A 14,520-nucleotide genomic window follows, 5' to 3' on the forward strand; every position below is an offset into this window, starting at 1 on the left:
AGCCGCTCCGCGGCATGTGGGATCTTCCCGGACTGGGGCACGAACCCGTGTCCCCTGCATCGGCAGGCAGATTCTCAACCACTGCGCCACCAGGGAAGCCCTGTGGTTATCTTTTAAAGCACAGAAATGGGTGGGTTCCAGTTTCTTGATCAGGATATTCTTACTTGTCTCATTACCTTTCACTGTCAGCAGGTTCATATGTGTGTACAGACCTTTTACTTTCTCTTATCCTGTTGAAGATGTCCATTTGTTAGAAACTTTCTTAAAATGTGGCATGCTCCTTCTTGTTTCTGCCAGTGCTGGTCTCTTAGGCTGCAGTTCCTTTTTTGTCACTTGACTTCACCTAGTTCTACAAGGTTATAATCCTCCCACTCACCATTTTCCTTTCACTAAGAGATAAAATTTTAAAAAATAAATTTATTTACTTAAATTTTATTTACTTTAAAGAAGTAAAACCTTGTTACTTTGATAAAAAGAAAATATAATCTCTTCTGTCTTTGAGGAAAAGTTTTTACGAGAAGTGTTTCGTATTACATTCGTAACTGAAAATTATGATCTCGTTCAGAACTTTATTTGGGAAGATTCATTCACCCAGGAAGCGGGGGGAAGAATTTCTTTCCTTACTTCTTTCCCTCAGTGCACCTGGACTCTTATTCAAGCTAAAACTATAAGGTCAGCTACCGTGTGTGATAACTGGGATGTTTATTTTTTTACTTGAATCTCCATTTATAATAGTTTTCTGAGGGAAGATGTATACAGGATGCCAAAGTTATTTACAAATGAATTTTTGAGGATTTCTTTTGTTCTAAAAAGCAGGATATTTGTGTTTCCTTTGGGACTAGTAGGACTAGAACGTATATTTGGCAGTGACCATCATTTGGATTGATTTACCTTTCTTAACCTATACCTGTTGTGTCCTCTGTGGGAAGGATTTATTCCTATTACTACTTTTAAATGAAGACTTAAAAATTATTAAAATACTGATATCTCCTGAGGCATATATGATATAAACTATATTCAAAAGGAGAATGTATTCTGGGACAGCTTTTAAAATAATCTCATTGCCTTTTTAATGTCCTTGGAAGCCTTATATCTAATTCATACCTTTTGTTTATGGTTGAATATTATTTATTCCATCTCCTGCAAGAGTTTCTCTGTGACATTTATACCTGTTATAAATTTGTTGGTCAGTCTTTTTTTTTTTTTCTTTTTTCTCTCTCTTCAGGTGGAGTAATAATAATTGTTGACTCTGGACTTATTTTAACTTTTTTCTCAGTTTTAAGATTTCCTCATTTTTGTTTTTCCTTGAGTAGTAATATGTTTTCCTATTACTAATTAGGGTTTTTCTTTAATAACAGATTTATACCTAAAACTGGAAGATGTGACCCATAAATTTAATAAGCCCTGTATCATGGATGTAAAGATAGGGCGGAAAAGCTATGATCCTTTTGCTTCATCTGAGAAGATTCAGCAACAGGTCAGCAAGTACCCATTAATGGAAGAGATTGGGTTCTTGGTGCTTGGCATGAGGGTAAGAGTGATTTTTAGTGTAATACACACGTTTCTTGTTACATGTTCTTCTCTTGAAAATTATAGATGTCACATATATTTTGGAATTAGGTTATGCATAACTCCCCAGTGTGGGCAGAGATTTTTACCTCTTCTGTTCACTGGTATATGGGCAGTGTCAGGAATTATTCTGATACACAGTACATGATTAATAAGTAAATCTAAATCTCAAGGCTCTGACTCTGATAATTTTGTATTAAAGAAGTCTTAAGTTTAGGTGCAAAATAAATAACATGATAAGTGAATGTGATATTATTTATGATTTTCTCATGGAAAAGTGCTAAGTTTATATATTCAGTAGTTTTTCTGTATATTTAAAACAGAAAAGTGAAATTAAAAATTAGGTTATTGTTTCAGACTGTGATTTAAAGCTGTTATTTTCTTTGCTCATGTTTCTCTGGATTGGCAATTTGAGTTGGGCTCAGGTGGTCAGTTCTTCTGATCTCATCCAGGTTCCCTCTTGTGGCTGCACTCATCTGATGGCTCAGCTGGGGCTTGGTGGTCTAAATGACCTCACTCTTATGTATACAAGTTGATACTAACTGTTGGCTGAGTCTTTTCCCATGAGGTTCCTCATCTTCCAGAAGGCTAAGTGGAGCTTCTTCATGTGCTACATTCCAGGAAGGCAAGAGTGAGAGCTACAAGAGCTGTTAAAATCTAGGTTAGGAAGTCACTTTCTGTCATTTCTATGGAGTTTTATAGGTCAAAGTACATCATAGGGCCAGTCCATATTGATAGGGAGAAGAAGACCCCCACTTCTGATGGTTGGAATAGGGAAGTCAAAATACAAATGGCAGTGTGCACAAGGATGTTGAAGCCATCTTCACAAACAATATGCCACAGTTAAGAATGTGGAATAGAATCCTCTAAATAAATGGTATGCCTAGATGTCTGGAGGTAAAATTTGTATATAGGATAAATTATTGCTTCTATAAAAACATAATGGGTCATTTTGAAATTCATCATGTAAGATGATATACAGTCTTCCTTTTGAGTTTTAAACAGGAGAGTTAATAGGAAGCATTATAAATGAATTGTTACTGTGATAGTTGAAACAGCACAGTTGACTTTTGTAGTCTGTACATAAAACCAAAGAAGTTATTGACACAGTTATTTCATTTTAGAAAACTCTAATTAAATGTGGGTATATAGTAAAGGGGAAAAGGGTAGTGGAATAATGGTAAAACAAACAAGGAATAAACATCTCGAAGGAATCTAACTGGGCAGTTATTTAAACCTTCACTGTTTTCAAATCTCTCACCCTCCTGCTTTCCTTCTCTTTTAGCAGATAACTTTGCCTTCTGCTTCAGAAAAAATAAGCCATCACACAGGATTTCCTTTAATTTCCTGCTAACAGATGTACATACCTAACCTGCAAGTGCTTTCATTTCCTCCTTATTCCTTCCTGTCACGTTGAAGAATTTTCCATCTTCCTAAGGACAGCCCTTCCCTATGTCCTCTGGATCTCATTGTCTCCCACCTCTTCAGGAGCCTAATACTGTTGATTCTCTCTTGTCCTTTTTATATCTTCAACTTCTGTCTCTCTTTACTCTTTTTTCCTTTTGTTTTAAATATGTTCAAATCACTCTCAAAAAAAAAATCAAAACCCATCTTTATCCTGTTCTGCTCTCCAGCAGTGGATTTAAATTGTTTCCCCTTTGCACCCAAACTAGTTATATTTGTTTCTTTTGCCTTACTTCCCACTCAGTATTCTTCAGCCCATTCCAGTCTGGCTTCAGCTTCATCATGCCACTAGATTGGCGTCTCATGCAGGTCCCTAATGACGTCTCCATGTCACTAAATCCAAATGGCATTTTTCATTACTCATCTTACTTCACTTTGAAAAGCAGCGTTCAACACTGACTAGGTCCTCCTTGAAACATTCCTTTTTGTGTCCATAACACTACACCCTCTCTTGTTTTTTTCCTAAAACCACTTTGCAGTCTTCTTTGCCAGCTCATTTCTTTCTGTTCTTTAAATATTGAGGTATTCCGCTCAGTTCCATTTTACTGCCTCCCTCTCTTTTTTATTTCTTCCTAGGTAGCATCCTTTGTTCTCATTGGTTCAGTTTCACTTACACTGATAACTCCCAAACATATTTTCAGCTTCTGGTTTTTCTTTGATCTCCTAATCTATATAGCTAACAGCCTATTAGACATTTTACTTGGATAACTTAAAGACATCTAGGACTAATATGTAAAAAACTGACATAGATCTGTCTTGCAAAATAACAACCACAACAGTAGCAGCAAACCTGTTATTCTCTGTCTCAGTAAATGGCATCACCATACGTCCAGTTTTACGAGGGAGAAGCCTCGTAGTACCATCACCTCTCAGAGCCATCCGTCAATCCTGTTGATCTTAATTCCCAAGCAGCTGAGTCCCATTGTCAAAATTATTCCTCTCTAGACTAGTATCTTTACTGAACTCTCAATTTCAGTTTTGCTCTCTTCCAGTCTGTTCTCCAAACATTGCAAAATGTATATCTAATTGTGACATTCCCCAGCTTAAAAACTCTTCAGTGGGTTTCCATTGCTTTTAAGATATGATTTTGCTCTCCTGTGTTGTGTTATTTCCCCAGACAAATGAGGTTTCTCTGTTTATATTTTTTAATAACATTTTTATTGAGATATAATTTATATACCATTCAATTCACTCATTTAAGGTATACAATTGATTGGTTTTAGTATATTCATAGAGTTGGGCAGCCATCATCATATTCAATTGTAGAACGTTTCCATCACCCCAAAAGAAATGCCGTACCTGTGCGCAATCACTCCTCATTTCCTTCCAACTTCCAACCCCCTAGCCATAGACAATTCTAATCTACTTTCTGACTCTATAGCTTTGCCTCTTCTGGACGTTTCATATAAACGGAATCATGTAATACAATAGGTGGTCTTTTGTGACTGGCTTCTTTCAATAATGTTTTCAGAGTTTGTCTATGTTAGCATAAATCAGTATTTTATTCCTTTTTATTGTTTTATGGATATACCACATTTTGTTTATCCATTTGTTCGTTGGTCAACTTTGGGTTGTTTCCACTTTGGGGCTATTGTTAATAATGCTATTGTGAACATTCATGTACAAGTCGTTATGTTTTTATTTGGGGGGGTAGTTCCTGAATTTGAAATTGGTGGGTGCTATGATTAAGTTTAACTTTTTCAGAAACTGCCAAAGTGTTTTTCCAAAGTTCCTGCACCATTTTACATTTCTACCAGTGATATATAGGAGTTCCAGTTTCTCCACATCCTCACCCCAAACCCAAACTTTGTTATTGTCTCTCTCTCTCTCTTTTTCTTTTTTTAACTATAAGCCATCCTAGTGGATGTGAAGTGGTATCTCATTGTGGTTTTTATTTGCATTTCCCTAATGGCTCATGGTATTGAGCCTCTTTTCATGTGCTGTTGACCATGTATATATCTTCTTTGGAGAAATGTCTATTCCAATCCTTTGCCCATTTTTAATTTGGGTTGTTTTTTTCTGTGGATTGTTTTTCCACTTTCTTTATAATGGCTTTGGAGTACAAAAGTTTTAAATTTTGAAGTCTAATTTTTATTTTTGTCTTTTGTTACTTGTGCTCTTAGTGTCATAGTTAAGAAACCATTGCCTAAACTAAAGTCATGAAGATTTACTCCTATTTTTCTTCTATAGTTTTAACTGTTACATTGAGATGTGTGTACATTTTAAGTTATTTTTTTGGGTGTGGTTTGAGGAAGGGGTCAGACTTCTTTTGCATATGGATATTCAGTTGTCCTAGTACCATTTATTGAAAAGACCATTCTTTCCCCCACTGGATGCTATTGACACCCTTGTTGAAAATAAACTGACCATAAATGTAAGAGTTTATTTCTGGACTCTCAGTTCTCTTCTGTTGATCCATATTGTCTATCTTTATGCCAGAACCACACTGTCTTTTTTTTTTTTTCCCCAGCTTTATTGAGGTATAATTGACATAAAGATATTTAAAGTATACATTGTGGTGATTTGATATGCATACACATTGTGAACGGATTCACTCATTTGGTTAATTAACATATCCATCACCTCACATATTTATCTTTTATTTGTGTGTGTGAGAACATTTAAGTTCTAAGTTCTACCCTCTTAGCAAATTTCAGTTATGCAATACAGTGTTATCAATTTAGTCACGATGTTTTATATTAGATCCTCAGACGTCATCTTATAACTGAATGATGAATACCATCCTCTTCCTATTTCCCCCACCTCCTCCCAGCCCTTGGTAACCACTTTCTACTCTCTCTTTCTATAAGTTTGGTTTGTTTTTTTGGATTCCATGTATAAGTGATGCTGTGCAGTATTTGTCTTTCTCTATCTGGCTTATTTCACTTAGCATAATGCCCTTAAGGTCCATCTATGTTGTTGCAAATGGCAGGATTGCCTTCTTTTTCATGACTGAATAATATTCCATTGTTTATTTACAGGCGTACTTTGGAGGTATTGTGGGTTCAGCTCCAGACCACTGCAATAAAGCAGATATCACAATAAAACAAGTCACAAGAATTTTTTGGTTTCCCAATGCATAAAAAAGTTATGTTTAGGGGCTTCCCTGGTGGCACAGTGGTTGAGAGTCCGCCTGCCAATGCAGGGGACATGGGTTCGTGCCCCGGTCCGGGAAGATCCCACGTGCCGCAGAGTGGCTAGGCCTGTGAGCCATGGCTGCTGAGCCTGCGTGTCCGGAGCCTGTGCTCCACAAGGGAGGAGGCCACAACGGTGAGAGGCCGGCGTACCGAAAAAAAAAAAAAAAAAAAAAAAAAAAAAAGAGTTATGTTTACACTATACTGTAATGTGTTAAGTATGCAATAGCATTATGTCTAAACAAACAATGGGCATACCTTAATTTAAAAATACTTTATTGCTAAAAAAGTGCCAAAACAATTATAATAGTAACATCAAAATTCACTGATCACATAACAATATAATAATAATGAAAAAGTTTGAAATACTGCGAGAATTACCAGATGTGACACAGAGACATGAACTGAGCAAATGCTGTTGGAAAAATGGTGCTGATAGACTTGTTCAATGGAGGCTTGCCATAAACCTTCAATTTGTGAAAAACGTAGTATCTGTGAAGTGCAGTAAAACGAGGTATGTGTGTACACACCACATCTTTATCCATTCATTCATTGATGTACACTTAGGTTGTTTCCATATCTTGGCTATTGTGAATAATGCTGCAATGAACAGGGAGTGCATATAGCACCACGATATCCTATTTTCTTTTTCTTGGGTGTATACCCAGAAGTAGAATTGCTGGATCATAATGGTAGTTCTATTTTTAAGTTTTTAAGGAGACTGTTTTCCATAGTGGCTGCACCAGTTTACATTACTACCAATAGTACTCAAGTGTTGCCTTTTCTCTATATTCTCACCAACACTTGTTATTTGTGATGTTTTTGATGATAACCATTCTAACAGGTGTGAAGTGTATCTTGTGATTTTGATTTGCATTTCCCTGATGATTAGTGATGTTGAGCACCTTTTGATGTTCCTGTTGGCCATTTGGATGTTGTGTTTGGCAAAATATCTATTCAGTTCCTCTGTCCATTTTTTTTTTTTTTTTTGCGGTACGTGGTCCTCTCACTGTTGTGGCCTCTCCCATTGCGGAGCACAGGCTCCGGACACGCAGGCTCAGCGGCCGTGGCTCACGGGCCCAGCTGCTCCGCAGCATGTGGGATCTTCCTGGACCGGGGCACGAACCCATGTCCCCTGCATCGGCAGGTGGACTCTCAACCACTGCTCCACCAGGGAAGCCCTGTCCATTTTTGAATCAAAAAATTTTCCCATCAAATTATCTGACTTCTTTATATATTTGGGATATTAATGCCTTATCAGATATATGATTTGCAGATATTTTCTCAGAACCACACTGTCTTTTTTTTTTTTTTTTGGCTCTGCCATGCAGCTTACGGGATCTTAGTTCCCTGACCAGGTGTTGAACCCAGGCCCACGGCAGTGAAAGCACTTAGTCCTAACCACTGGACCGCCAGGGAACTCCCAAGAACTACACTGTCTTGATTAGTGTGGCTTTGGAGTAAGTTTTGAAACCAGGAATTGTTAGACTTCCAACTTTGTTCTTCTTTTCCAAGATTGTTTTGGCTATTCTGGGTCCCTTCAACTTCCACGCGAATTTTAAAATCAACTTGTCATTTCTGCAAAGAAGTGTTGCCTGGGGTTTTGGTGTAAGGAATAGTTTTGGATCTGTAGATCAATTTGGGTTCCCCTATATTTGTTTTCATGGCTTCCTTTATACAGTAGTTAGCAGTTTATAATTACATATTGTTTACTTATCTGAGAAAGGATATGATTGAAGTGTGAAATAATAAATGAGAATGAGAATGTGAATATAAATTTAATTATGTTATTCTAGAATGTTAAAATTGGGAGACATACCTTGAATTTAGTAGGAGTTATGTTAGGATTTTTTTCAAATAGTTATTTCTTTAGTAGGTGGTAAATTCATTAAACTTTTCAATCACAGTGGGTTTGTAGACTAATAATAAAGATAGGCTTGAATAATTTTAGAATGAATGTTCCAAATTTAAAAAATTCTCCTCCAAGACAGTCCTGCCTTTAAATTAAAAAAAAACCAAACCAAAAACAAGCCTTAATATAACTGAATAGAGTGAAATTTATCAAATATATCAGTTTTAACATACTTTTCTGTTATGTTTAACCAGTAGGAGGAGGAGGTTTGGTGGGTAAAACATGCCAATTTAGGAATTCCTTATTTTTAAATGACTGTCAGCAATTATACTTGATCCCAAGATGGTGTAGACGATAAGGCTCACTTTGATTTAACAAGATTTATTAAGAGATAGAGACTGAATAGGAACTATAAGAACAAGGGAGTCACAAAAGGAGGAGTATAGAGTGCCTTTGGAAAAGGTGGTATTTTGAACTGGCAATGGGGAAAATAATAGGTAGAAAACCAAGAAGCAGAGCATATTGTGAAATAGGAGTTTATGTAAGGTGACTAGAGCATACTATATGTAGGAAGGTGGGGTGTATTTTAGTTTAAAGTATCAAACTTGAGAGAAGTTAATATATTAGCAGCTTGCTTTGGGACTTCCTGGCTTTTTGACATAGCATCCTTTTGGGTTAACTATTTGAATGGTTGTTTAATTTTCCAGTTTTGTATTGACTCGGAAAATACATGCTATATAACTGTAGGGGTTTATTATATTTATTAACCACAAGTAATTGAAATACAATTTGTAGAAATTTACCTGAAATTTCTTTAAAACTTGTGATTCAAGATTTTAGATGATTTAATTTGGGATGTTCCAGTATATTTTTGGCAATAACTTAAATTTTTGACAAAGAAATATTTGCACTTAAGAGAGAAGTCATGTTTCTTAATCACTGATTCCTAATTACTGGGGGAAAAGATTCTTCTCTTTTGATCTTTATTTATCACATTGTCTAAAAATCAGACTCTTTTTTTGTATACCTTTTTTCTTCTATAATAGTGGATAACAGTAACCCTTCAAATTTCTTTTTTTCCATTAATAGGATTTGATTTAATAGGAAATGTGTTTTGCTAAAGATATTTGAATTGGTTTGCTCCTGACATGAGTTCCTGTAAAATAAGCAACTCATATGATCCAGGAAGTGCTGGAGCTTTTTTTTTGCTTGTTATTCTGTCCTACTCATGTCTTCCAGCTTACCATTCCATTAAAAATATTTTCAAGATGGTACTGTAACTTTTGATTTACAGATATCTTTGTGACTGACCAAGACTGGACAGTGGGTAGAGACTGAAGAAATTCTCAGACCTCTTTATATTCTAGCTTTAACTAGTAAAGTAGAAGTAAATAGAGATGCCTGAAATTAATACAGCATTGTAAATCAACTATACTTCAATAAAAAAATAAATGAATAAATAAAAATAAGTAAATAGAGGAAGAGAGAATATCAATAAAGGAGTCCCACTGAAACTAATTAGCTTTAGTTTATTTGTGAAATTTAGATTTTTCATATGTGAAATCTAACTTAGCTCAGAAAATACATCCCTGAGTAGTAGATTGGTGACAATTTTGAGAATCCTCTTTTTTGGTACATTTCCTAGTTTTTAGTTTACATGACCGGGTATTTGAAAATTCTTCTCATTTGTTTTTTGTGTCTATTTAATATATTTCCTCAGATTATTAATTTCTCAATTTCATACTTTTTTATTACAACATAAATGATATATAACATTGTGTATGTTTGAGTTGTACAGCATATTGATTTGTTACATTTGTATATTGCCATATGATTGTCACATAGCATTAGTTAATACCTCTGTCACTTTGAAAATCCTCTTTTACACATATTTCTGTGCATAGAGAACATGAGTATATTTTTTATTTCCATTTCTCTAGGAGATGGGTCAAAAAGGATCTTGCTGTGATTTATGTCATAGAGTGTTCTGCCTATGTTTTCCTCTAAGAGTTTGATAGTGTCTGGCCTTACATTTAGGTCTTTAACCCATTTTGAGTTTATTCTTGTGTGTGGTGTTAGGGAGTGTTCTAATTTCATACTTTTACATGTAGCTGTCCAGTTTTCCCAGCACCACTTATTGAAGAGGCTGTCTTTTCTCCACTGTATATCCTTCCCTCCTTTATCAAAGATAAGGTGACCATATGTGTGTGGGTTTCTCTCTGGGCTTTCTATCCTGTTCCATTGATCTATATTTCTGTTTTTGTGCCAGTACCATACTGTCTTGATTACTGTAGCCTTGTAGTATAGTCTGAAGTCAGGGAGCCTGATTCCTCCAGCTCCATTTTTAGTTTTCAAGATTGCTTTGGCTAGAGTATATTTTTTAAAACACATTTTGGTTATGATTAACTGTTCTTATAAAAATAGTTTTTCCTGTAGTCAAATGTAATTTTGGTATTTATGAAATGCTTTCTTCTATTCATAGTAACACTTTGTTCAAGATAAATTATCTTTATTTAATAGGCTGTAAATGCGTGTAAGAACACGGTTCTAATTTAACTTTTTGAATAAAGTGAAGCATTTGAGATAGATGGTAATTAGCCATATCAGACTGAAAGTTATAAAACATCAGTTTCTAAAGCAATGTATTCTTTTTTTTCTTTTTTAAAATATTTATTTATTTATTTGGCTTTGCCGGGTCTTAGTTGCGGCACACACGGGATCTTTAGTTGTGGCATGTGGGATCTAATTCCCTGACCAGGGATCAAATTCGGGTCCCCTGCATGGGAGTGCGTGGACCACCAGGGAAGTCCCTAAAGCAATGTATTCTTAATGTTTTTTAAAAATATTTAATCAAAATTTGATGAGATACATTGTTATATGGCTCAAACTCCAAAAAGTATAGAAATACATACAGTGAGAAGTCACTCTCCACACAGGATACTATATTATAGTGATTTTTTTCTCCAGTGTATCCTTCCAGAAGTATTTTAAACATATACAAGTAAATGCTGCATATATGTATTTCTTTATTGCAAAACCTACCTACTTTGAACACTGTTTTGTATCTTGCTTTTTTTTTTTGTTTAACGTATCATGAAGGTTTTTCCATAGTGGCACAGTACTATAGTTTAACCAGCTTACTTTGATGGTTCCTTTGACTTGTTTCCAGTCTTTTGCTCTTACAAGTAATGTTACAAATGACTAACCGGAGACCTACCTCATTCCACCAGTGTGCTAGGGTATTTATGGGATAAGCTCCTAGAGGGGAATTGCTGAGCTTGTATGCGTTTATAATTGTGGTAGATATTGGCAGTCTGCCTGATATATAGAGCAGTGGTTTTGAACCACGGGCAGTTTTATTCCCCAGGGAGTCATTTGGCAGTGTCTGGAGGCATTTTTGGTTGCCAAAATTTTGGGGTAGGCTGTGTTCCTGATATGTTTGAGAGCTGTTTGATTTCAGTGAACTCTTCAGATATGTTGTTCATTTTCCCATAAGAGTAAACATGCCCTTTGTTCATCATATAAATTTCAAATACCTTTTCTCTGTTTGTCTTTTGATTTCTGAATGGCAAAAACACTATGAACATTTTAAAAAACATATTGTTTGTGGTAGAAATTTTTGAGTTCTAGTTGGAAATGCCTTCCCTAGTTATTAGTTATTCAAGGATTCTTCTATCTTGGGATGGGGAGGCATTTTATTTTGCTCATTTTGATCTTTGATGTATTTGGAATTTATCCTGGTATAAGTTATAAATACAACTTATTTTTTCCAGATCACTAGTTAATCATACTAACACCATTTAATAATAATCCATCTTTTTCTACTTGTTTAAAATACCATTATCACATACAAGCTTCTCACGTTTTTGATTTTAAAGTATGTTTTAATGGAATTACTATCCCAAAGAGATATCTGCACTCCTATGTTCATTGCAGCAATATTCACGATAGCCAAGATATGGGAACAACCTAAGTGTTTGTCTACAGATAAATGGATAAAGAAGATGTGCCTCTTTAAACAATGGAATATCATTCAGCCATGAGAAAGAAGGAAATATGGATGAAACCAGAGGGCATTTTGCTAAATGCAGTAAGCCAACCAAAGAAAGACAGATACTGTGTGGTAGCACTTATATGTGGAGTCAACAAAAGAAACCCAAATGACAAAGCTGATCTCATAGAAATAGAGAATAGAATGGGGGTTTCCAGGGATTTAGGGAAGGGGGAAATGGGGAGATGTAGGTCAGAGGGTACAAATTTTCAGTTATAAGATGAATAAGTTCTGAGGAGCTAATGTATAGCATGGTGAATATAGTTAATAATACGATATTGTATACTTGAAATTGGCTGAGAGTAGATTTTAAGCATTCTCACTGCATACATACACTCAAAATGAGTTAACTGTATGAGGTGATACATGTGTTTCTTTTTTTTTTTTTTTTTTGCGGTACGCGGGCCTCTCACTGTTGTGGTCTCTCCCGTTGCGGAGCACAGGCTCCGGATGCGCAGGCTCAGCGTCCATGGCTCATGGGCCCAGCCGCTCTGCGGCATGTGGGATCCTCCCGGACCGGGGCACGAACCCGTGTCCCCTGCATCAGCAGGCAGACTCACAACCACTGCGCCACCAGGGAAGCCCTGTGTTTATTTTCATGATCTTAGTAATCTTTCCACAATGTATATGTATGCCAAATAATCACATTGTGTACTTTAAATATATACAATTATACTTGTCATTTATTTCAATAAAGTTGGAAAAAATATAAATAAAATATGTTTTAATATCTAGTAGGATGGCAAGGTTAGTCCCTCCTTGCTGATCTTATTTGGATTTTCCTTAGCAATTCTTGATTTTCTATATGAACTTTAAAATTAGCTTATATGATTAAAATAATCGTTGGTGTTTTATTATAATCTGATTTTACTTCTAGATTAATTATATCTTTTATGATGTTGAATCTTCCTTTCTGAGAACATGGGTATGTGTTTATGTGTATATCTTAGGAGTGTTTTAAATACGTCTTTCTATAGATCTTAGGCTTTTTTAGTTTATTCCTATGTTTTATTTCTTTTTTTGATTTGTACCTAGGGTCTTCCTTTACATTTTCTAGCCAGTTGTTTGTATATATGAAAGTTTATTTTCTGTTTACTAATTTGTACTGTCACCATTTCAAGTTTTTATTGTTTTTGTTAGTTTTTAAATTGATTTTCCAAAATACAACCATTATCTACAAAGAGTAATATTTTTGTTGCCGTCTTTTCAAATTATTAAGCCTCTTATTTCTTTCTCTTATCTATTTGCATTTGCTAGAAACTCCAGAACAATGTTAGGTAATAATGATAAAACACATTGTGGTAGAGTACTTTTTGTGGAAGTTTCTTGTATTTTAGGACAGATGCTTCCTTGTTTCTACTTTAAACTTGAGGCTAACTTTTGGTGGATTGAGATGGATAATTCTTTTCATATTGGAAGTACTCATCTGTGTTTTTAAAGAGCTTTCATTGATAGTGGATGTAAATTTGCTAAATGCCTTTTCAGCATGATAAGACAATATGATTTTTTTTTCCATCTTAATTCCATTAGAATGAATTATATGAGTAGATCTTCCCATCTTTAACCATCCTTGCATTGCTGGGCTTCCCCCCACTGCTCCTCACTCCCAGCCCTGGGTCAAGGAGTATTAATGTTTAATATTCAGTGCTTTTTTTCTGACAGGTTTATCATGTTCATTCTGATAGCTATGAGACACAAAACCAGCACTATGGAAGAAGCTTAACAAGGGAAACTCTAAAAGATGGAGTCTCCCGTTTCTTTCATAATGGATTCTGCTTAAGAAAAGATGCTGTTGCTGCCAGTATTCAGAAGATTGAGAATATTCGACACAAAACCAGCACTATGGAAGAAGCTTAACAAGAGAAACTCTAAAGGATGGTAAGGATTGAAAAACCATACTTCAATGCTTTTATTACTACACAGTTATAATCTAAAGTGATTTCAGTTTTAATTCTCCTTTGGTATAATGATTCAATTCACAATAAAGTCTTAAGATATATGCTTCTAAAATATTTATGGCCAAGATATTATAAAAGCAGTGATAGCACAGATTTCCAGAAATAATATTCTTTTAAAGTTTATTATTAGCTCTATCCAAGATGGGGCAGAACTTAAGAGTGATGTAAATAGTTTGAAAAATTTTTATTTTATGTATACAAAATAATCATCTATAGTGTGCCCTTAACAATTAGTATTTGCCTTGGTATACTTAACCAATAGCAAGCTAATATTCAGGATTGGCTGTTGTTTTTGGCCATGCTGTGCAGCTTGCAGGATCTTAGTTCCCTGACCAGGAATCAAACCCATGTCCCCTGCAGTGGAAGCATGGAGCCCTAACCACTGGATTGCCAGGGAAATCCCCAGACTGGCTCTTTATTAAAATATTTCTCAGGCTAATATGACTGTTTTTTAGCAGTTTCTGTCCCGAAGTAGGGGAACAGCAAAATTTA

At 35.4% G+C, this 14,520-nt stretch overlaps 1 protein-coding gene across 1 annotated transcript in view; it reads left to right on the forward strand.

Moving 5' to 3' along the window:
- The window catches only part of IPMK (inositol polyphosphate multikinase), a 42,986-nt gene that overhangs the window by 22,440 nt on the left and 6,026 nt on the right, over nt 1–14,520 (forward strand). Inside the window, exons 4-5 of the mRNA XM_024121193.3 lie at nt 1,359–1,531; nt 13,733–13,823. Coding sequence (XP_023976961.1) covers nt 1,359–1,531; nt 13,733–13,823 — 264 coding nt within the window. The remainder of the gene's footprint in view (nt 1–1,358; nt 1,532–13,732; nt 13,824–14,520) is intronic.

Source organism: Physeter macrocephalus, chromosome 20, assembly GCF_002837175.3.
Source record: "Physeter macrocephalus isolate SW-GA chromosome 20, ASM283717v5, whole genome shotgun sequence".
In the NCBI taxonomy this organism is placed as follows: domain Eukaryota; kingdom Metazoa; phylum Chordata; class Mammalia; order Artiodactyla; family Physeteridae; genus Physeter; species Physeter macrocephalus.